Source organism: Schistocerca cancellata, chromosome 6 (assembly GCF_023864275.1).
Source record: "Schistocerca cancellata isolate TAMUIC-IGC-003103 chromosome 6, iqSchCanc2.1, whole genome shotgun sequence".
Lineage (NCBI taxonomy): Eukaryota > Metazoa > Arthropoda > Insecta > Orthoptera > Acrididae > Schistocerca > Schistocerca cancellata.
In genome coordinates this window covers 676,786,565-676,811,298 of record NC_064631.1, presented here as the reverse complement: position 1 = coordinate 676,811,298, position 24,734 = coordinate 676,786,565, and the positions used below count along the sequence as shown (strand labels likewise).

The 24,734-nt window shown below is 44.5% G+C and overlaps 1 protein-coding gene across 1 annotated transcript in view; it reads right to left on the bottom strand.

Moving 5' to 3' along the window:
- The window catches only part of LOC126088128 (mucin-19-like), a gene marked incomplete at its 5' end in the record, with an annotated part of 47,570 nt that extends 32,201 nt beyond the window's left edge, over nucleotides 1-15,369 (bottom strand). Inside the window, 2 exons of the mRNA XM_049906241.1 lie at nucleotides 1,384-2,411; nucleotides 15,257-15,369. Coding sequence (XP_049762198.1) covers nucleotides 1,384-2,411; nucleotides 15,257-15,369 — 1,141 coding nt within the window. The remainder of the gene's footprint in view (nucleotides 1-1,383; nucleotides 2,412-15,256) is intronic.
- Nucleotides 15,370-24,734: the final 9,365 nt, after the last annotated feature.

The window sequence follows — 24,734 nt, the reverse complement described above, 5'->3', positions numbered from 1 at the left end:
TGTTCTGTCTTCCCATATTGGCGCTCTTGATTTAAGGCGATATCGACAGCGGTCATCTTGTACTTGGTGTATCGGTAGTACTCTTGCCTTATCTGCATGATTTATTTTTTGCCATTCCTGAATTGTTGCCTGCTGTCTACGGATTTCAGGCGCAGTGATGTTTGAGAGGACATGAAGCCATTCTAGAGGCGTTGACTTTAGTGTCCCTGTTATTTTCCTCATGGCTTCATTGATCTGGGCGTCAATCTTCTTTACATGGGCACTCCTACTCCAAAAACAAACTCCAAGATGGTGTCTCCCGGGCAACGGGCTGCGTCAGCAGCACGGCAGAAAGTTTACACAGACGGCGACCGAACTGGGCGGAGAGCCCCTCACGGTCAACAGCAGCATGTTGACCCAACAACATAATCAATTACGATTGCAGTTGGCATAGGACCATCGGGATTCGACTGTCGATCATTGGAAACGTGTAGGCTCTTCGGGTGAACCACATTTTTGTCACACTAGGTCGCCGGTCGTCTTCACAAACGCCGTCACTGAGGTGAACGGCGGCTCGAAACGTGCAGCGCGCCACGGCTGCAGGCTGGTGGGAGCAGCATTACGCTAAGGGAGACATTCTCCTGCACTTGCAAGGGACTTGTGGTAGTAATCAAAGACACGCTGACACCTGCGAACCATCTGCATCTCTTCATGCTTGATGTCTTCCTCGACAGCGATATCATCTTTCAGCAATATAACTGTCCGTGTCTCTGAGCCAGAACCGTGCTACAGTAGTTTGAGCAGCATTATAGTGAACTCACGTTGATGTCTCGGCGACCAAATTCCCCTGATGTAAATCCTATGGAACCCATATGGGTCACTATCGGGCACCATCACCGCGTACGCAAATCAGCGGCCAGTTATTTACGCAAACTGCATGATCTTTGCGTAGACATCTAATGCCACATACCTCCACAAACTTACCAACAAACTGTCGACTCCTGATACGCACAATCATTGATGTATTTCGTTCCACAAACAGACAAAATGTTCAAATGTGTGTGAAATCTTATGGGACTTAACTGCTAAGGTCATCAGTCCCTAAGCTTACACACTCCTTAACCTATATTATCCTACGGACAAACACACACGCCCATGCCCGAGGGAGGACTCGAACCTCCACCGGGACCAGCCGCACAGTCCATGACTGCAGCGCCCTAGACCGCAGTGCTAATCCCGCGCGGCCCACACACAGACAAACAGGTGGTCATAATGTTTTGGCTCATCAGTGTAAGAACTCGGTGAAGACTGTGGAGGGGCATCTGAATGGATTCTGTGGTTAAAACATTTCGAAGTTTTGTTGTAGACTGACAATAGTACTTCACATGTCGAGGGCAGGCTCACCTTCTTGGCGCGTGCGTGGGGCTTGCTCGAACCTGTGCGCCTGCTGTCGCTGCTCTGTCTGCAAGAACTGCTGCTGGTTGTTGAGCTGCTGCTGCTGGTTGTTGAGCTGCTGGTGCTGGTGCTGCCTAGAGACCGCCTGCTGAGGCTTCACGTACTGCTGCTGGAAGTCAGACTGCTGGTGTTTGGAGCCCGCCAGTTGGGACTTGACATACTGCTGCTGGAGATCGGTTTGCTGCTGCCGCAGTCCCAGCTGCTGCGACCTCACGTACTGTTGCTGTGTGTCTGCCTGCTGTCGTCCAGATCCGGGCTGCTGGGACCTCGAGTACTGCTGTTGGGTGTCAGTCTGCTGACGCGCAGATCCTGCCTGTTGGGATCTGACGTACTGTTGTTGGGGCTCGGCGGCTTGCTGTCCGCTGTTCCCTTGCTGGAACCTCACGTACTGCTGTTGGCCGTTAGTCGGCTGCCGCCCGGATCCGGTTTGCTGCGGCCTCACGTACTGCTGCTGAGCCTCTGCTTGCACCTGTCCGGCAGCCGCCTGCTGGGGCCTCGAGTACTGCTGTCTCTGCGGAGTCTCGAGTGGTCGCTGCTGGGGGGCCGGCTGCTGGGGCTTGACGTACTGCTGCTGGGGGGCGGGGGTCGGCTGCTGAGGCCTCAGGTACTGCTGCTGCTGCTGCTGTTGTTGTTGTTGTTGTTGTTGTTGCTGCTGCTGCTGCTGCTGCTGCTGCTGCAATTCTGGCTGCCTGAACCTGGGCCCGGGCTGCTGCTGGCCCCTGGAGAACAGCTGTTGCTGCTGAGGGTCCGGCAGCCTCTGCTGCTGCTGTGGTTGCGGCTGGGGCTGGGGGTGCGGGGGCAGGCGGCCATGCTCCTGCAGCGTCTGCACGGGCACGTACAGCAGCTGCACCTCTTCCTCCTCGTGCAGCTGCTGCTGCTGTTGCTGCCGTGGGGGCGGAGGCGGTGGTGGCGGCAGGAACTGCAGCGGCGCTGTCCTCAGAAGCGCCTCCTCCTGGCTGCTCACCGCCGGGACGAACCTGCAGCACAACGACCAACATCTGTTGTTGTATCACAGCCATACTGCACTGCGGATTTCTTACTGCCTGGTCGAAGCTTGACGTTAATCGGCAGCTTTTATGTTATTATACCAGCACTGGAAAAGTCGTTACCTTCCTTTGCACTAATACGTCAACAATTGTACTGCATAAGCCACAAGCCATAAGAAATGAAAGAGGAAGCCGCCTGGTAGAATTTTGCGCAGAGCATAACTTAATCATAGCTAACACTTGGTTCAAGAATCATGAAACAAGGTTGTATACATGGAAGAACCCTGGAGATACTGAAAGGTATCAGATAGATTATATAATGGTAAGACAGAGATTTAGGAACCAGGTTTTAAATTGTAAGACATTTCCAGGGGCAGATGTGGACTCTGACCACAATCTATTGGTTATGAACTGTAGATTAAAACTGAAGAAACTGCAAAAAGGTGGGAATTTAAGGAGATGAGACCTGGATAAACTGAAAGAACCAGAGGTTGTACAGAGTTTCAGGGAGAGCATAAGGGAACAATTGACAGGAATGGGGGAAAGAAATACAGTAGAAGAAGAATGCGTAGCTTTGAGGGATGAAATAGTGAGGGCAGCAGAAGATCAAATAGGTAAAAAGACGAGGGCTAGTAGAAACCCTTGGGTAACAGAAAAAATATTGAATTTAATTGATGAAAAGAAGAAAATATAAAAAATTCAGTAAATGAAGCAGGCAAAAAGAAATACAAACGTCTCAAAAGAGATATCGACAGGAAGTGCAAAATGGCTAAGCAGGGATGGCTAGAGGACAAATGTAAGGCTGTAGAGGCTTATCTCACTAGGGGTAAGATAGATACTGCCTACAGGAAAATTAGAGAGATCCTTGGAGAAAGGAGAACCACTTGCATGAATATCAAGAGCTTTGATGGAAACCCAGTTCTAAGCAAAGAAGGGAAAGCAGAAAGGTGGAAGGAGTATATAGGGGGTCAATACAAGGGCGATGTACTTGAGGACAATATTATGGAAATGGAAGAGGATGTAGATGAAGATGAAATGGGAGATATGATACTGCGTGAAGAATTTGACAGAGCACTGAAAGACCTGAGTCAAAACAAGGCCCCGGGAATAGACAACATTCTCAGAAGCGCCTAGAACCGCTCGGCTACTGCGGCCGGCGAATTCTAACTCGCGCCGCAATTCCCTCTTTATGGAGCTCCCTTCTTATTGTTTTGGTGTTGATAGGGTTGGTGAGTGCGACACTCAGTTCTGCAGTGACTTACTGCATCTGCCGTCCTCTTATTTTTCGTCACAGTCCTCTTCAGTGACCGTGTCCCGACCACTCAACACACTCTTTCGTCCGTGTTTGATCTAGCGTATGATGTTTTTCCGCTTACCCTGTATGTGCTATAAATCTTCAATATGGTGCCTCCTGAAATACCAAACACTTCGACCACCGTGGTTACGGATGCACCGACCATACGACCACCATAAGTTCGCCCAGATTCGAAGACACTTAGCTCCGACATAATGCACTCACAACTACACACAACGCTGTTCTGGCCACGACTGAAACTCGCAGAGCATTGAGGATATTGTGTACAGGTACCGTTCGTGGCCAAATACAAAAGCGCAATCAGCAGGCTTGGCCAGCATCCGCATTTGTGTTCAAGCATGCATCTCTCGCGCTGCTTCCATATCTTTGTCCAACCTCTGTACTTTGAACAGTCTTCTACAAATTCAACAAAACTTGAATTCGTGGAAGAACGTCGCGATTCTTTCAACAGTTTTCATTTAGTCTTGCTAAACTTCTTTACAGTACTTTCACGTAACCTCTAACGATGTTGGCAGCCATATCTTCCTATACCGGGCCCCCGAATGTTGGAGTAGTAAGTACTCTAGCACAGGTGGAACTAGAGTAGCGTGCACAGTTACCTCAACACACGCACTGTACTTAACCAGAAATCACTTAACAAGGTTTCCATTCATCTTTCCTACACGTCTTGTTAAAATAAAGCACTTGTAACACAAAGCATAAGATATCTACATACCGTAATTCCCCCCCCCCCCCCCCTGTCTCTCTTTTCTCTGTTACATTCTCGAATGGTCTGTGGGGAAAATAACTGTCAGTAAACTTCGATATCACCTCTAATGTCTCTGAATTTCTCGTCGTGTTTGTTTCAGGAGACGTGTATGGAAGGAAGTATATGTTTTCCGACTCTTTTCGGACCCACTTTTTTGTACTGACGACAGTAAACCTCTTTGTGATGCACAATGTCTCTCAGAAAAATATAGCACGTCAGTTCCAAAAACTTTTTGCGATTAAAGTAGTAAACTTAAAACGACTAGATATTTATTTTCGAAATTACTACGACAGTGTCTGTGTTGTGGAGAGGAACGATGTAATGTTCTTTCGAACACGCGTGCATTTCCGAAGGAACATGCACTGAGGCGGCAGTAGTCGTTATTAAATACACGAAATTTCACACAGTTGCGAATACGAACGACCAGCAGCTATATAAGGGAATGACTGCAATGAAAATTTGTGCCGGACCAAAACTCGAACCCGTTCCCGCTTTACTCGAGCTGTAGCCTTAACCGCTTTGGCAATCCGTGCACGACACACGGCCACCCCCGAACCTCAGTATGCCGCCGTTCCTGCGTCACAGTCTCTACGCGTTCACACGTTACGTAATTCCCGTGCGGTGAAGGGCATGCATGCGTGTCCGAAGGAACACTCCATCGTTCTTCGTAACAACACAGGCACTGTAATGTCGTATTTACCCACCGATACCAGGTAGCAACTTCCAGCTAAAATGTCCTTCCCTATACGGGAATTTCATAATGTGTGTACGATTAAAGGTTGTGACGCAGGAGTGACGTCATATGTAAGAGTAGATTGGTAGATTGGAAAGAGAGACGACTGATACAGAATATATATTTACAACAGAAAGTAAGGATAAGGATACGAAACGAAATGTCAGAAGGAAGCGCAACTGAACGAGGTGTTAGACGAGGTTGTTGCCTTTTCTCACTGTTGTTAACGTATACCTTGAAGAGATTATTACGAAAGGCTTAGCTGAGAAAAGAGGGATATGTACTGGTGGAAAGAGAATAGAATGTATAAGATTTGCTGATGACATGGTATTACTGGCAGAAAGTGAGCGGACAGTGAATAACATGTTGAAAGAGCTGAATGAAGCTTGTGTTGAATATGGGATGCAAATAAACACAGCAAAAACAAAGAGTATGGTCATCAGTACAAGACGCAGACTGCCCAACATTAAAATAGGACACTCTACCACTAGCCAAGTAAGTGCATTGAAATATCTTGGAAGCACGATAACTGAAGACTTGAGATGTCACCAGAAGGTGAAAACTCGAATTGCCGTAGCGAAGGAGGCATTCAATAGAAAGAGGAGACTCTTATGTGGCAAATTAGATAAAGGACTAAGGAAAAGGCTTGCAAAATGTTTTGTCTGGAGTGTGGCACTATATGGGGCAGAAACATGGACGCTGAGACGAGAGGACGAAAAAAGATTAGAAGCATTTGAGATGTGGATGTGGAGGAGAATGGAGAGAATAAGCTGGATGGAAAGAGTGAGTAATGAAACAATATTTATTGGAAAGGGTTGGTGAGAGAAGATGTGTGCTGAAGGTTGTAAGAGAAAGGAAAAAGAACTGGTTGGGACATTCATTGAGAAGGGAGTGCTTGCTAGCAGATGCTTTGGAAGGATTGGTTTGTGGGAGAAGACTGAGAGGAAGAAGGAGATACAAGATGATAGACGACATGAAGGGAAGCGGAAATTGTGCAGACCTGAAGAGGATGGCAGAAGACCGGACAGCCTGGAGAACTACCATGTGAAAACCTGCCTTTTGGCAGAATACTGATGATGATTATGTACGATTACAGGTTGTGACGCACGAGTGATGTCATATGTAAGTTTGGGTCTGGCCGTGAGTTGTGCACGGGTAACGAAAGCGGTTAAAGAGAGCGCTCGTATAAAGCGGGAAATTCGGGTTCGAATCCAGGTACGGCATACATTTTCATTGCAGTCATTCCCTTATACAGCTGCTGGTTGTTCGTATTCGCAACTGCGAATACATTTCATATATTCGAAACTACTGTTTCTGTTACTCATTTCAAGCTTGAGTACGTATTATAAATGTTGAGCGTTTGTATTGCCATAAAATGGTGGTGTTGAAGCAGTTTCCACAGAATTTAACAATACTCACACAGTGCATGTGCAGAAATGCCTTAGCTTTAAAACGTACAATGCAAGTGACGCTGAGTCGCAACCCCTGTCACATAGACTGTCCTTCAACTACGGGAGGTGACCGGTACTGCATATACGCTAGGCGAAGCTGGTTCGTATTCCAGCGGCCCTCTCTAATCGACTACCTTGCATGTCACTCGTCACATCGAGCCAATAGTACGGAGCTGTAGCATAATTCCGTGCTAGCAGTCAACAGTACGAAACTGTAACATCTCACTACGCAAACAGCCAGTAGTACGTAGCTGTAGCATTACTCCAGACCAGCGGGCAGTATCACTCCGCACTAGTAGCCAATAGCATGGAGCTAATGTCGTATCACTCTGCGGTATTATATGAGTCACGGACTGCGCCCTAGCCACGGGTGTGTCGTCCGGCGGAGAGTTATCCAGCAGCTAGAGTCTTCGAGTGTGTCCACAACAGTAGCCGCTACAGCTCCGGCCACACAGTGCATCTAACTGAAGAGGAACTGACACTCTTCGACAATGTTTACGGCAGAATAGAGACTGCACTGCGTAATTGCAGTTAGCACTGTTACGGACTTCAACGCTATTGAAGTCCAGTATTTGTGTTCTTTAATAAAAGAGTGTCTTTGGAACTTGCACTGTATCATTTCAGTTCTTACGTTTTTAAAATGTGTTCCTGATACGAATTTGGGTATAGCGCACCAATTACACTGACATCGGTGCCATCTAAGAGTCTATTGTCGATATCCTATGTGGCAGCAGGAACATTATCATTAATACTCTGTCTTTCTTAGTTGAAATTTGGTGACCGATCACACAATCCTCTTAACAATCTGTCTCTATTTTCCCGGTCTTCTGCATCTCGGAGTACCTGGTCCCTTGTCTGATGCCTCTTCTCCTTTATCTGGTCTGTCCCTCGTCTCGGTGATCTTTTCTATAATCTTTTCCCTTAGACTTTTCCTTGGATGATCATCTTTTCCAAGTTACCCTCCCGTCGTCGGTTTACGTGTTCAATCAACTGCAGGATTCGCTGGAAACGAATACTGGACGACCTCTTCTCCGCCATGAGTTCTTGAAGGGTTGATCTGTCGGTCCGTTTGTCCATCCATGATAGTCGCAGCAACCTCTTACACGGTCAAATCTCAAAGGCATCATTCCTTTTACGGTCCGCTTCAGTTATTCTCCATGTTTCAACGCCATAAGGTGAAACTGGGAAAACCAGAGATTTGAGCACTCTCAGTTTAACATGTCTGGTTATGGCTCGATATTTCCTAATCACTGTCATCTTCAATGCAACATCACAACCCTGTGTAGAACCGATAAGGTGTTGCTTACGAAGGAAAGCTTGTTGAATTGCAGCTTCGAGCAGGATCAGGTTATCGAGAGTGGAGTGACACCTCCTGAACCCACAATGGGAGCGACTGAGTAGGTACTTGGTTTACAGAACCCACCCCAGGCGCCAATTGGCCATACGCTCGTCTTTCCTGCGCAGCTTATCAGGCTAATACTACGATAACCACCGCGGTCCGTCCGATCCTTCCCTGGTTTTAAAACTGGGATTAAAATAGATTCTTTCCACGAGTTGGGAAAGTCGCCCGTAATCGAAATTTTATTGAAGAGCTGAAGGAGGACTTCCTTCGACCGTCGGTCCAACTGTTGCAACATGCTGTAGGTTATCAGTTCGTTTCCAGGATTCGTATCACAAGTACATGACAATGCAGAATCGAGCTCCCACAATGAGAAAGGCTGGTTGTATTCTTCCATGTTGGTGGAACAGAAATCAAGATCAGCCTTCTCCTGTGCCTCCCATTAGCGACGGAAGGAGGAATCCTGGCTAGAATCTCCTGTGATGGATTTATATGATTCACCCATTGTCTGAGCTATACCCCTCATCGATGTTACAAGAGACCCCTGTATTCGTACAGCTGCTATTGGCGGTCGAGAGTTGTGCCTTGAGAACCTCCTGATGGTTTCCCATACTTTTCTTGCGGATGTGGACTTCTTGATGGAGTTCAGGAGCTCTTGCCGACTCCTCTGCTTACTCTCCCGAATTATTCTCCTCTCCTTTGCACGCGCCATTCGAAAGTTAGCAAGATTCTCATCTGTAGGGCATCGATTGAATCTGCCCTCCTGTGCCTGATTGCAAAATGACACTCATCTTTTCACCAGGGGGCAGGTCGCCTCCTGGGCTCATCCACAGTCTTTGGGATGGATGCATCAGCGGTATGGTGAATCACAGCTGTAATGTGATCCACTCAGTCCTGGATGCCGCCACATTGCTCGAAAACAGCTAACTGCCTGTAAAGCATCCAGTTAGCCTTCTTGTATAACCATCTCGGCGGCTTTCTTTTAGGATCTGCTCCATCATGCGCATGGATCCAGATAGGGAAATGGTGACTACCATGAAGGTCATCGTTCACTGCCCACTGAGCAGAGTCCCGAAGAGCGGGAGAGCAGAAGGAGAGGTTTATGGCTGTAGACGAACCCGTAGCGGTACTAGAATGTGTGGCTTGACCCGTGTTCAACAGTGTAAGATCTGTTGTTTGTAACATATCCTCAAGTACCCGACCCTTGGGGCATGTGGTGTTAGATTCCCATAGTGCACTGTGTGCACTGAAGTCCCCCCCCCCCCCCCAAAAGGAGAAAGGGTCGAGGTAGTTCATCACGAAAATGAGTGAGCACCCCACTATCAAGAGGCGCATGGGGTGGTAAATACACAGCGCACACTGTTATGTCAACATGGACCACTATCCGAACAGAAACCGCTGGTAATGTTGTTGTTAAGGGAATAGGCGAGGAGTGAATAGTATCCTTTACAAACAATGCAACCTCACCTTTTGCCCTGTCACCAGTAAGGTCGTCGTTTCTATAAAGGTGGTAGCCTCCAAATATACGTGTGTCAGTCTCTTTAAAATGAGTCTCTGAAAGCAGAGGCAGAGGTGTCTGTCCTGTACAAGAAGTCTCAGTTCCGCCAGATGAGTCCTGTATCCATTTACATTCCAATGAAGTATGGGAACCATTTTATCAATGTGGTCTTGATTTACCGCTGTCTTTGCGCCAAGGTGGTGAGGCGCTTATAGAGCGAGGTGGGGTTTTATGGCTGACTGAGTCTGGTGATGAGACATCAAAATCCATGATGCCCTCATCATCAGTCAGACATGCCAGAATGACGTCTGATGGCGCCCAGGTCAGCTTTCGACCCGAATGTTGGGATCCTTTCCCTGCTCCCATTCTCAGCAAGGATAAAGGAGAAAGGGGGCGTTTCTTTGGAGAAACTTGGCGTTGAGAAACACTCTGCTGTTGGGGTGCCTTCGGGCTGTGCATTGAGGAAGCATTGCTGGACTCTTCCGTCGTAGCTGTCTGGATCGCTATGTCTTTCACTTTACTTTGGCACATACAGGTTCAAGTTCAGATGCTAGAGGTGGATGGTGGAACACTGGACGTCGTCTGAATCGAAGCGTCGACCTTAGTAACAGGTTTCTGCACCAACGAAGCATAAGAAAAGATAAAGACAGGGGGTTTCATCGCCTGATAGTCCTTTTTGGCTTCTGCGTAGGGGATCTGCGTGGTCACTTTGCTTTCCTGAATTTTGCGTTCCTCTGCAAAAACAGGGCAGGCTTGGCTCCAGGCTGGGTGGCTTCCAGAGCAGGTAATACAGATTGCTTGAGATGGACAGTCCGTCCCAGCTTCATGGGCTGCCTTTCCACACTTCCCACAAGTCGCTTCGCCTCTTCAACTCAGCGTTGTATGGGCAAAACGCTGGTATTTGAAGCACTGCGTAGGGTTAGGTACACAGGGCCAAATCCTAAGTCGGAGGAAACCTGCCATGATGTATTCTGGTAGCGTTGGGTAATTGGAGGTTACAATAATAGTGGCAGTCTTATCAGTCTCTCCATTGTTCTTGCGTGTCCTTTGTTCCACATCTATGATCCCCTGTCGTGCCCATTCTTGTCTGAGTTCAGCAACGTCTATATCCATAATATCAAGGCAAGTTACCACACCTTTGCTGGAGTTATGCAACTCAACGATGAAGTCCTACTCACCCAATTTCTGTGACTTCTTCAAGAGTTTCACTTGCTTTGCCCAGTTAGTCTCAACAAGCAAGGAACCATTGCGCAACCGCTTAATAGACTTTAGGGTACGAGCCAGCCCTTCTAAGCCTTTATGTATATAGAAGGGGGACACTTTTTCAAACGTCCCCTCCTTCCTCCTGATCACTACAAAGACATTGTTATTCATGACTCCTTGAGCGCCATTACTGACAACAATTTGATTATTATTCTTTTTGATGAATGGGTGTGAGAACTCCCAGACGGTACACCCTTCCTGCTGGGAGGGTTCCATTTCGGTCCCACGAGCAGCTAAATAAGGGCCCACTCAGACAGAGCCCCACGTGCCTGAGTAAGCCTTATACAACTGTGGTGTAGCAGGTTCCCCTGAGGTTGCCCGCCAACCAATATTCCACCTCAACAGCCATGCATCTCATCAGGGTGCAGAACACCTTGAGATTGAGGTTTTTTTTTTTTTTATAGAGGTTGTTTATTCCATCCTCGCGATCCGGGTAGTCAAGCCAAGATCCTCGGTCCTCTGACACACAAAGTTCCACCGCCGCGCTGCACGGTGGTCGCTGAAGCATGCCCAGAGCTTATGGTGGCAGAGGACTGGCGGCGCTTACCAGTCCCCAGCTCAGGAACCCCAAGGTCGCCAAGCCCGTACTCAGTAAACGAACGCTGAGACCCTGAGGGCATGAGGCAGGTTTAATAAGTATTGCAACACAATTTTTTTCTGAAAGCAGCTTGGTTTTAATCAGCATTCCAATACACCATATTATTCCCAACTGTTTTGGCTACACCGCGCGGGATTAGCCGAGCGGTCTAGGATGCTGCAGTCATGGACTGTGCGGCTGGTCCCGGCGGAGGTTCGAGTCCTCCCTCGGGCATGGGTGTGTGTGTGTGTTTGTCCTCAGGATAATTTAGGTTAAATAGTGTGTAAGCTTAGGGACTGATGACCTTAGCAGTTAAGTCCCATAAGATTTCACACACATCTGAACATTTTTGAACATTCTTTTGGCTACAAAACCGAATTTTTCAGCACAAACTCCGTTCAATGCGACTGCCTTACGCCACCTTACTGGGAGGACTAGCATGCCCACATGGTACAACTCTACTGGCCGCCGTCGGAGTCAAAGTCTTGCTGCATCAATGACCTCCTCATCATCCACGTACTGCTTCCCGCAGAATGGATCCTTCATTGGGGCATATGGATGGAAGTCGGAAGGAGCGAGATCCGGGCTCTAGCGTGGATGAGGAGGAACAGTCCAAAGAAGTTTCGTGAGCTCCTCTCGGCTGCGCAGACTTGTGCGAGGCCTTGTGTTGACTTGGAATAGAAGTTCGTTTGCATTTTTGTGGCGATGAACACGCTGAAGTCGTTTCTTCAATTACTAGGTGGTAGCTCAATACACTTCAGAGTTGACCGTTCCATCATGAGGGAGGACATCAAACAGAATAACCCTTTCAGAGTTCCAGGAGACCGTCGCCATGGCTTTGAAGGCTGAGATTAGACTCTGAACTTTTTCTTTATAGGAGAGGTGGTGTGGCGCCACACCATGGACTGCCCTTTTATTTCCGGCTCGAAGTGATGAACCCATGTTTCATCGCCTGTGTCGATGTTCGACAGAAATTTTCAAGATCAGCCTCGTACCGCACAAGTAATTCCGTTGCTCTTTTCGGCGAGGAATCCAGCAGGGACACACATTCGAGCATCCCAACTGGTGGACGAGTGTGTCATCACTACCAACAGAGACATATCCAGTTAGGCAGTGAGGTGTTTGATTGTGATTTGTCGAACACCTAGAATGAGAGTGTCCGCACGTTCCAACATTCCAAGAGTCACAGCTGCGTGTGGTCGGCCGGCACGCGGGAGATCGTACCGGTTTGCACTACGTTGTTCCGATGATGACAGACTCTTTGCCCAACGACTCGCCGTCTTATTTTCACTTTCAGGGTGACATTCTTCAAGAGTCCGTGAATATATGTGAAACTGTGGTTTTCCACCAAGAGAAACTCAATGACAGCTCTCTGCTTGGAACGCACCTCCGGAACAAACATCATTTTGAAGGCTACGTATAGTCCCGCCACGTATTGTAACTTCATGAAACTATAGAGACTGAAGCGGGAATATTCCACGATGTCCCACAACAAATTCCGCATTTTTTCAACCGGAATTGCATTAATTATTGAACACCTCTCGTATGCAGTAATGCAAATAGGTATTCACACACTAGAGCGTGGAAAAGTAAACTGCCTTTATTGACAATATGAAACCAAAAACACTAATTGGATATGCACTAAGCCGGCCGGTGTGGCCGACCGGTTCTAGGCGCTTCAGACCGGAACCGCGCGACTGCTACGGTAGCAGGTTCGAATTCTGCCTCGGGCGTGGATGTGTGTGATGTCTGTCCTTAGGTTAGTTAGGTTTAAGTAGTTCAGATGTTAAGTCCCATAGTGCTCAGAGCCATTTGAACCATTTGATTTGCACTATACACATTGGCCAGTCGCCAATGCAGCTATGGTGGTCCTTCCGATGTATTACTTCTCGCAACCTCCGTGGCAAGGAATGGACCAATTTTCCAACGTGATACCTTCCCATTCTCGGAGGAGAACCTCTTTCAAAGAGCCCATACTACGGATGTCGTGTTTTATCACTTGTGTTTCCAGCTCACTGCACAAGTGTGTCGATAGGATTCAGGTCCGGACCCTGAGCTGGTGTTTTAAGTGTGTGAACCGCTCGGCCACCCCGGCCGGCTTGGTTGAAAGTAGTCCGCTGTACGAATACATTTAGCCCTGTCGTAGACCGTGCGGAGTGTAGGGGAACCACAGCAGGACAATTTGCGCCGTATGTTTGGGATCATTGTCCTGTTGGAAGTAATAATTTCTAGGAAGACCCAAGGCGTCAACACTCTGTTGTGTAAGTTCTGTTTGAGAATGTTCATATACACAAATCTGTCCATGGTACCTTCCACAAACACTAATTTTTCGACACCGGAGGTTGACATACAGCCCCATACCATCACTCCACCACTTCCGTGCTTCACCGTGGGTTGAATGTTGTTTCGAGGTCTGTATTCGGTCTTCTCCAGACCAAGATCCTAACATCATTGTGCACGATATTAAATTTGCTTTCATCACTAAACATTACAGTATGCCAGAAGTGTGCTGTCTTGGATACATGCTGTTTCGTGAATTCCATCCGCCACTTCTTGTTCTTTTTGCTGATGTAGTGCTTTCGTCTCGGGACCCTAGCTCTGTAGCCCGAACGATTGAGAATGGTACGAACTGCCCTTGGAGTGATGTCCTTTCGGAAGTGGTAGGTCATGTACATATGCGGATAGTGCTGACACTGTCGTTTTCGGGTTTTTCTTGACGATTCTTAGTAGCATTCTGGTCTCTCTTGTCGTAAGCTTCTGTGGACGACCGTGTCGTTCACTGTTTATTACTACATGTCTGTCCTTATATCGCTTAATGATAGATTGCACAGTCGCTCGGCTTCGTCCTATGATGTTCGCCATTTCGGCATACGACTTGTGTCGAAGATATTGAGCGACAACGATGTTTCGTTCCTCAATGGTCGTTTCCTTCCCCTTGCGGCCCATACTGCTGTTCCACGGTACCCACGTCCGACGTGCTGTTGGTTCACGGCCGCCACACGACTACAGAAGTGTGGCATGCACTCCGGGGCTGCGTCAGCCGTTTGTTTGTTTGCGACTAATATTTGAATGGCTCTGAGCACTATGGGACTTAACTTCTAAGGTCATCAGTCCCCTAAGAGCTAATTAAACGTAACTAACCTAAGGACATCACACACATCCATTCCCAAGGCAGGATTTGAACTGCGCCTAGAACCGCTCGGCCACCCCGGCCGGCTTGGTTGAAAGTAGTCCGCTGTACGAATACATTTAGCCCTGTCGTAGACCGTGCGGAGTGTAACATATTTTATTTTCCCAGAATAGATTCATGGCATACGGGAAACTTCATTACCAAGAACATGGTTATCTGACGCTACATCATCGTACTTATTGGTATCAGCGCTGTGGGTGATTTACTACCCAAACACACTATCGTAGTTTGTCACCATCTACTGTATGAATATGATTACGAAGGTTTTCCCGGCGTAATAATTAATAATATTCTTCTCGGGTGTGCAGCCGGATCATAGCGTAATCTTGACACAATATTTCCGCGGTCCAACTGGCCGCCATCTTCAGGTGAGAGTGCTGGTATACGATCTCGCCGGAACTGGCCGCCATCTTCAGGTGAGAGTGCTGGTATACGATCTCGCCGGAACTGACTAATTCCGGCGAGATCGTGTACCAGCACTCTCACCTGAAGATGGCGGTCAGTTGGGTCGCGGAAATATTGTGTCAAGATTACGTTATGATCCGGCTGCACACCTGAGAAGAATATTACTGTATGAATACTTATTTCCATGACTGTATGTATAGAGGATAGACAGGAAGAAGTTTTTATTTTTACATCCTGTACAATTCAGTTGTTGGGGCACGCCACATTATAGACGTGGCAGTCTTTTGGAAGGTTGCCTTTCTGCGGCGCTGAGTCACCTGTGCTGCGGCGGGAGCCCCGCCCCCGGCTGGTAGGCCGCCCCCAGCGGCACCCAGCCGCGGCGCTGAGCCTCCTGCTCCGGCGCGCTCCACCGCTCCTCCGCCTCCGCGCTGCCTCCGTTGCCGCCGCCGCCGCCTCCGCCGCCGCCTCCATCGCCCCCTCTGTCTTCCGCCGCCCCCGCAGCTGCCGCCAGCAGCGCCCACGCCACCAGCAACCGCAGCAGCACCGCGTGCGCTGCCGCCATGCGCCCGACCTGCAACGGCAAACACTCTCATAAGCGTGTGGCTCGTCCCCTGCCCGTCCAGCAGTAGCATGCATCGCACGGCGTAGCAGTAAACCGTCTAGAAACAGAGCGACGATATACAAACGACCGGGTAACCTATGGAACCATTTTGTTCCACACAGTTATCCTCCTGTTAGTTATTTAATAATAAAGAGTATTTATAGCAATGTTGAAACTATCAATGTTTAAAGCTCAGGTTTTATTCGAAAACTGTTGACTAGTAACTAGAAACTGCAAAAAGGTGGGAATTTAAGGAGGTGAGACCTGGATAAACTGAAATAACCAGAGGTTGTACAGAGTTTCAGGGAGAGCACAAGGGAACAATTGACAGGAATGCGGGGAAGAAAAACAGTAGAAGAAGAATGGGTAGCTTTGATGGATGAAATAGTGAAGGCAGCAGAGGATCAAATAGGTAAAAAGACGAGGGCTAGTAGAAATCCTTGGGTAACAGAAGAAATATTGAATTTAATTGATGAAAGGAGAAAATATAAAAATTCAGTAAATGATGAGGCAAAAAGGAATACAAACGTCTCAAAAATGAGATCGACAGGAAGTGCAAAATGGCTAAGCAGGGATGGCTAGAGGACAAATGTAAGCATGTAGAGGCTTATCTCACGAGGGGTAAGATAGATACTGCCTACAGGTAAATTAAAGAGACCTCTGGAGATAAGAGAACCACTTGCATGAATATCAAGAGCTCAGATGGAAACCCAGTTCTAAGCAAAGAAGGGAAAGTAGAAAGGTGGAAGGAGTATATAGAGGGTCTATACAGGGACAATGTTCTTGAGGACAATATAATGGAAATGGAAGAGAAGGTAGATGATGAAGATGAAATGGGAGATATGATACTGCGTGAAGAGTTTGACAGAGCACTGAAAGACCTGAGTCGAAACAAGGCCCCTGGGGTAGACAACATTCCATTAGAACTACTGACAGCCTTGGGAGAGCCAGTCCTGACAAAACTCTACCATTTGGTCAGACATATCTATGAGACAGGCGAAATACCCTCAGACTTCAAGAAGAATATAATAATTCCAATCCCAAAGAAAGCAGGTGTTGACAGATGTGAAAATTACCGAACTATCAGTTTAATAAGTCACAGCTGCAAAATACTAACCCGAATTCTTTACAGACGAATGGAAAAACTGATAGAAGCCGACCTCGGGGAAGATCAGCTTGGATTCCGTAGAAATGTTGGAACACTTCAGGCAATACTGACCCTACGACTTATCTTAGAAGAAAGATTAATGAAAGGCAAACCTACGTTTCTAGCATTTGTAGACTTAGAGAAAGCTTTTGACAATGTTGATTGGAATACTCTCTTTCAAATTCTGAAGGTGGCAGGGGTAAAATACAGGGAGCGAAAGGCTATTTACAATTTGTACAGAAAGCAGATGGCAGTTATAAGAGTCGACAGGTATGAAACGGATGCAGTGGTTGGAAAGGGAGTGAGACACGGTTGTAGCCTATCCCCGATGTTATTCAATCTGTATATTGAGCAAGCAAGGAAACAAAAGAAAAGTTCAGAGTAGGTATTAAAATCCATGGAGAAGAAATAAAAACTTTGAGGTTCGCCGATGACATTGTAATTCTGTCAGAGACAGCAAAGGACTTGGAAGAGCAGCTGAACGGAATGAACAGTGTCTTGAAAGGAGGATATGAGATGAACATCAACAAAAGGAAAACGAGGATAATGGAATGTAGTCGAATTAAGTCGGGTGATGCTGAGGGAATTAGATTAAGAAATGAGACACTTAAAGTAGTAAAGGAGTTTTGCTATTTGGGGAGCAAAATAACTGACGATGGTCGAAGTAGAGAGGATACAAAATGCAGACTGGCAATGGCAAGGAAAGCGCTTCTGAAGAAGAAACGTTTGTTAACATCGAGTATAGATTTAAATGTCAGGAAGTCGTTTTTGAAAGTATTTGTATGGAGGATAGCCATGTATGGAAGTGAAATGTGGACGATAAATAGTTTAGACAAGAAGAGAATAGAAGCTTTCGAAATGTGGTGCTACAGAAGAATGCTGAAGATTAGAGGGGTATATCACACAACTAATGAGCAGGTATTGAATAGAATTGGGGAGAAGAGGAGCTTGTGGCACAACTTGACTAGAAGAAGGGATTGGTTGGTAGGACATGTTCTGAGACATCGAGGGATCACCAATTTAGTATTGGAGGGCAGCGTGGAGGGTAAAAATCGTAGAGGGAGACCAAGAGATGCATACACTAAGCAGATTTAGAAGGATGTAGGCTGCAGTAGGTATTGGGAGATGAAGAAGCTTGCACAGGATAGAGTAGCATGGAGAGCTGCATCAAACCAGTCTCAGGACTGAAGACCACAACAACAACAACAACAACAAGTAACATGAAAAAAAGGGATGTTGTAATAAAAATAAAGACAACACTACAGGTTTATCATACTGCGCTAGAAAACACAATTTCCTCAAGAAAAAGGCAAAATAAAAAAAAAATACAGAAGACAAAAATATATCAAACTTTGCTTCTATACTTCGTCGAACTTATATAAAGCATGTTCTGTGTTTCATGAACAACTTTCGCATTTATCAATAACACCTGAAAACTCTTGGTGTCGATCATGATGAAGGTCGTTCTGTTCAGTACAAAATAAGAGCAACAATTATATGCTTATACAGGTAAACTGTACTTGAATCAGAAGCAATTGCTTTGGCTACATAAAAGTGCAGGCCTTATGCAATCAACTAATATTTATTACTTAAAAAATGCAATTTATACTCTGTAAGAACATAAAATACCCTACAGAATAACACTAAATGATGTGCGGTTCTCATTATGTGAAAACAGACAACCAAAAAAACAAAGAGAAACCGTCGGCTCCCAGTTTCTCTCTTACACATACATTTACGTTTCTTTCCCTACCACTGCTACCAATACTACCGGTAATTCTACCATATACCACGTCATTTAGCTGTACCAAAATACCACAACGCAGTTTTCTGTACGTTCGAACAGAGGAAACCGTAAGACTGGAAATTCCACTCTCAGAAATTCCACTCTCACAGTTGTTTGTGAGCGTTTACTATCTCAGGATAATAATTCTGAAAAGAAACTACAATGGTACTTACAGATATTAGGGTGTGATTAAAAGAACGCTCCTCACAAAACCAGGAAACAGACAGTGCTTAAACAATATGTACTATTTTCCAAGTCAACATCCCTTTTTCTTAGCATACGCCAATTGTACAGGGAAGAATGATGTATCGTTCGAAAGGTTTTTTTAACCGGTTTCTCACATTGCTTGCCGATTTTACGCTAAACGTCATAATTTGTGGAAAATTTTAACATAAAAGAGACCTTTAACTTCACAGCCAAAAGTCCATCATAGATGACCAGCTTCATTCTTATGTTTTACAAAAGTAACTTATTAAAAACGAATAAGAGACTGTTCTCATACTATTTTATTACAAATACCATTTTATTTTATTTAAATTACTTATTAACTCTATAATTTGTATGCAGCATCGTCGCAGATAATAAACGTAATCACTCTGTTAATCCATTTTCTCTGTTCGTCGTACAAGCTGACTTTCCTAACGATTATACTTTCCGAAACGACGAACGTATTTTTCATTCTCACCTTGAATTGTGGCTTATCTATGGCATAACGTGCTTACGAAAAGTACCAAGTGCTGTTAAAATATTAGAATACAGATAGGCGTTATTGTGGCATTACTGAGATACCAGATAAAGACGCGAACACTACATTGTAACCTATGCAGTTAACGTTTATTTAATTTTTTGTATTTTACAATCGTATTTCTCATTAAACTTCTCCTTAACAACAGATAAATGTAAATACTATGGTTGAAAGCTAGAAATTACAAACAATAATGCACGAAAACGTACAGATTGTTTCAAAAAGAATAAACGTTTTTTAAAATTTAAATAATACGTCACATGAAAGAGCAACTTTTACAGTTTTTCCACAGGTGCTATGAACTTGCTTGTGCTTAATACCATCGTTTCGCCCGTGTAACAACGTAGTGTGCTTCATTACGAGTTTAGCGCATTAGCGCTGTTCCGTGTCATATGGTAATTGGTTTGTTTGGTGGGTTCTTGGAACATCAAAACGTTCGTCCATGTATCTGTTAGGTAAATTTGAACAGTGTCCACGCACAGAAGTACTTTCCACTCAATTGTTCTTATGTGTATATGTATCAATCGAAAATACCCTCTAAGGCCAAACATGGCCTGTCGTCAGCTGTCGATAAATTTCAAATTTCGTAAAAAAGTTTTAATTTCATTTACAAAGTCCACATTAAACCAAAATCTTATTTATCGTTTCTGAGTGTGACTCAACTGGATTGTTTTCATAACAACAGCAGAACGTAGTATATGGAAAATCAGAATAATGAAACATGAACTATGAAATGACACAATTATGGTGATGGTAATAGTAATCATTTGATAATAATAACAACACACACAACATGAGAACATGTTTCATTCAACAAATCTTATTTAGCATCAGAGAAGTGGAATAGCGTCTATGATGGCCTGTTAACAGTAAACATTCTCTCATTCTCCTGGAATAGTTTGGGAAAACTTCTAATCATGCTGAGTGGATTGGTACACATCCCCGTATCATCTCTGGATGAACAATTTGCCAAACCTTTCAGTGTGCTTTAGTAACTTCCACTTACAACAATACGGTCAACAAGACCCGAATGCAAACACTCATAGGGTGTGTATGTCCAAATGCGATATATTACGTCTCTGGAGAGATACAAATATAGTCGTGGCTGCGAAGGTTGTCGATAAGAACCCATGTACCACCGAAAGGACGTGGTTTTGTTGCACAAGATCATCCCTCAATACAGACCAGCAGTTGCCACGAGTTACTGGAATCCACATATACATCTGTGCTCCACAAACCAGCATAAGATGTGTAGAAGAGAGCACTAAGTGTACTACCGTTTGTTTCCGAATTTATGATTCCGTTGCAGGACAATGGATAAGAGCAACGAGTGTCAGTAAGCTCCTACGTTGTATAAAGACGATTTTTTAAAGTACTGCTGTCAAAGTTAATAGAAGTGTTTGAGAGAAGAAATGATATTACCGTTAAAAATATATCGGCTCAACCACTTGTTTATAGTGCAAAACACTAATATTGACGTGTTTAGGAAGTCAAGCTTCCATCATCAGAATAATAAAAAGTAAAAGAACCCGTTAAGACTCGCTAAAATGGAACATGCACCAGACACAATAAAATTGATATAAAATTAAAACATCGTGGCTACTTCCCTTGTTGCAGCCGTGTCTTCCAAGGTGTATCTGCACATAGTCGTCAAAATATAAAAAACTCTAAAATGGTGTCGCCTATGGTGTTCAACATCTAACCACATGGCTCTCTCCTCTACCGTCGTAAACCGCCCGTGCGTGTTAGTTGGTACCACACACCACGTAGCCAGGACACGACACTGAAACGCGATTGAGCTCACGCGCAACATAGCGATGCTTTCCGGCTTAATAATTTCGAAAAGTCAGCTGTAGCCACGCATATTTGGGAAACGGGACACCCCATGTTGGGAATAGATCAGGATCTCGTTATTTTATATAGACAGGAAAAAGGCAAAAAGCTGGATCTACTAGAACAGCTGGAAATTACGATACATAGCGTGGATAATCAGAACACACTGAATGAACAGCAAACTGGTGATACAAATAAATGTTTCAAACATTTCACTGGTTTCTTTTAGTAACTACATTTTTAGCAATTGGCAGGATATCATCATTTCATGAGGTCCTTGGAACATGTATTCGTTATCTGTTTGTATAGACATCTCTGTGACTTCCTTGTTTACTTGCGCGTGAGCTCACTTGCGTTTCAGTGTCGTGTTTGGCTACGTGGTGTGTGGTATCAACAAAGACGCACGGGCGGTTTACGACGATAGGTGAGAGAGCCATGTGGTTAGATGTTCAACACCATAGGCGACACCATTTTAGAGTTTTTTATATTTTGACGACTATGTGCAGATGCACCTTGGAAGACACGGCTTCAACAAGGGAAGTAGCCATAATGTCTTAATTTTATATCAATTTTATTGTGCCTGGTGCATGTTCCATTTTAGCGAGTTTTAACAGGTTCTTTTACTTTTTATTATTCTGATGATGGAAGCTTGACTTCCGAAACGCGTCAATCTTAGTATTTTACACTATAAACAAGTGGTTGAGCCCATATATTTTTTAACATTGACATTCACAACCACGACCTCTCATTCAGTATGGATAAAATCAAAGAAATGATGTTTTTTTTCATTCTAAGCATTGACTCAGAATTTTAAGAGTAAGCCTTTTCATTACATATATGGTGTAAAAAAAGCTACGAATACAAAGTTTATGGTATTTAGAGGAGATACAGAGGAACAGAAACGTCACAGGTGCACCGTTTCTCCGCTGGGGTTCCATGAACCGCTTGTTGTATTCACAGATGGTGTTTAAACTGCTGTGTAATGAATATTGTTTTGGGAATGTTAGTGAAACTGTCGTCTGTTATATTAATGCACAACTTGGCATCAGTGTTCTAATGACTGTCTGACACCCTCAAAACAACAGGGTTTTTCACGAATAGTGACTGCGGCTTCAGACAGACGGGCAAACAGCTTTTCTGAGGTGCCCATCGGCGTCTCCTGCACCAAACGGTATACCTCGCCACACAAAAAGAAATCTAAAGGTCAACAACATCTCTAAAACAATATTTATCAAACGGCAATTTGAATACAGTCTCTGAACATCACCAGCGTCACAATCTTGATGGACGTCTGGCGGGGGAAAGGTGCGCGTGTTTCTTCTTTTATCTCCTCTAAGCCCTCTAAAATTTTGTATGCATAGATTTTTTACGCCCCGCATATCATTTCCACTGCAGAATCACCTACTGGAGAATCTTGAGCAATTATGTTGTGCTCTCACTTTCAATAAACAAATCTAAAACGAACTACCGGTTCCTGTCTCATTATATTTTCTCTCTTCCATTAATCTGTCTTGGTAAGAGTTCGAGACGAATGTACAATATTCGCAAACCTGTCACGCGACAGTCTTGTATTAGTGGATGAATTAAATTTCCTTAAGTTTCTTTCAGTGACTCTTTATGATATGCCTTCCTTGGTACTAGGAACGCGTTGACGTCCTATTTATAATGCCTCCCGACCATATATATTTAACGTTGTGGCTAAGTACAATACCTAATCGGCAATTGTATAATCAAATAATATAAAACCTTGGTAATTTTGTTTGCATATAGGACCCCAGACTGGATAATTTATTCAAAAGAAAACATTGTTCATTATGGACTGTACACATTTCAGTTTATTTGCTATTGGGCAGCTTCGATTTTATACTCATTAAGAGACATTCAAATAACCTGAATTTGACGTGCATAAATGTTAACTGAATGCTGCTTGATAATGTGTATAAAGTCGAAACTGGCCAATAGCAATTACAATGAAAATTGTACAGCTCATAACGAAGAACGTTTTCCCTTCAGAAATATGTTTACTCACCTACTTAGGTCCAGTAAATTACGTTTGCTTATGTTGTGGATCAGTTGCTAGTAGTTACTAAGAAACTGACCTACATTTTGGAGTATAATCAAATAACCCTTTAGAACTTACAGGAGACATTGAAAAATATTCATTTAACTCATAATTTACATTTAAGGATTCAATTAAATTTTTTTGATGACATAATTATTAAAATATTACGTTATGTTTAATTAACCCTTATGCAATTTTATGATCAGTTACAAACAAACTAAGAGGAGTTATTGCTTTATTGTTATCGCTAAAAGTTATTATTAATTTTACCATTTTATAAAAATTCACTATTTTGAAGTAGTCAATTTCATCCTATTAACGAAGATTTATTTCGATTTATGATAATTGCAGTTTTATTAACATGAAATGGAAAACCCCCAGCGACTCTCAGCATGGAGAAATTAAGAATTATGTAATAATATACACGAAAGCGTCGTGTGCGAAAGAACTAAGAGAGTTATCTACAAGGTCAACATTAATGTATCGTACGTAGTAACGGTCCGGTCGCACACCCCTGAGGCACACTCGATGCTAATTTAGCTTCTGTAATCCTCCAGTGATAGTGAGCTACTGTGTTCCGTTTACTACGAGTTTTTTAGTTCATCGTATATCTGGTGGGAACAGCCCGTAAGCAAGTATTTCATTTAGTACGTAGCCGTACGGAAGTGTAAGGGAGGCTTTCACTTGTTGAACGGCGTTACTGCATTTCAACAAGCGGGAGAAGAGCGCACACGATGTTGTGTATTTACTGTATGTTACGCAGAACAGGGAATCAGCGATCATAAAGCGGTTACGGCATCGATGATTTCAGCCGTAAATAGGAATATTAAAAAGGGTAGGAAGATTTTTCTGTTTAGAAAAAGTGACAAAAAGCAGATTTCAGAGTACCTGTTGGCTCAACACAAAAGTTTTGTCTCAAGTACAGATAGTGTTGAGGATCAGTGGACAAACCGTCGTACATAATGCGTTAGGTGAGTATGTGCCAAGCAAGATCGTAAGAAATGGAAAAGAGCCACCGTGGCACAACAACCGAGTTAGAAAACTGCTGCGGAGCAAAGGGAACTTCACAGCAAACATAAACATAGCCAAAGCCTTGCAGACAAACAAAAATTACGCGAAGCGAAATGTAGTGTGAGGAGGGCTATGCGAGAGGCCTTCAATGAATTCGAAAGTAAAGTTCTATGTACTGACTTGGCAGAAAATCCTAAGAAATTTTGGTCTTATGTCAAAGCGGTAGGTGGATCAAAACAAAATGTCCAGACACTCTGTGACCAAAATGGTACTGAAACAGAGGATGACAGACTAAAGGCCGAAACACTAAATGTCTTTTTCCAAAGATGTTTCACAGAGGAAGATTGCACTGTAGTTCCTTCTCTAGATTGTCGCACAGATGACAAAATGGTAGATATCGAAATAGATGACAGAGGGATAGAGAAACAATTAAAATCGCTCAAAAGAGGAAAGGCCTCTGGACCTGATGTGATACCAGTTCAATTTTACACAGAGTACGCGAAGGAACTTGCCCCCCTTCTTGCAGCGGTGTACCGTAGGTCTCTAGAAGAGCATAGCGTTCCAAAGGATTGGAAAAGGGCACAGGTCATCCCCGTTTTCAAGAAGGGAC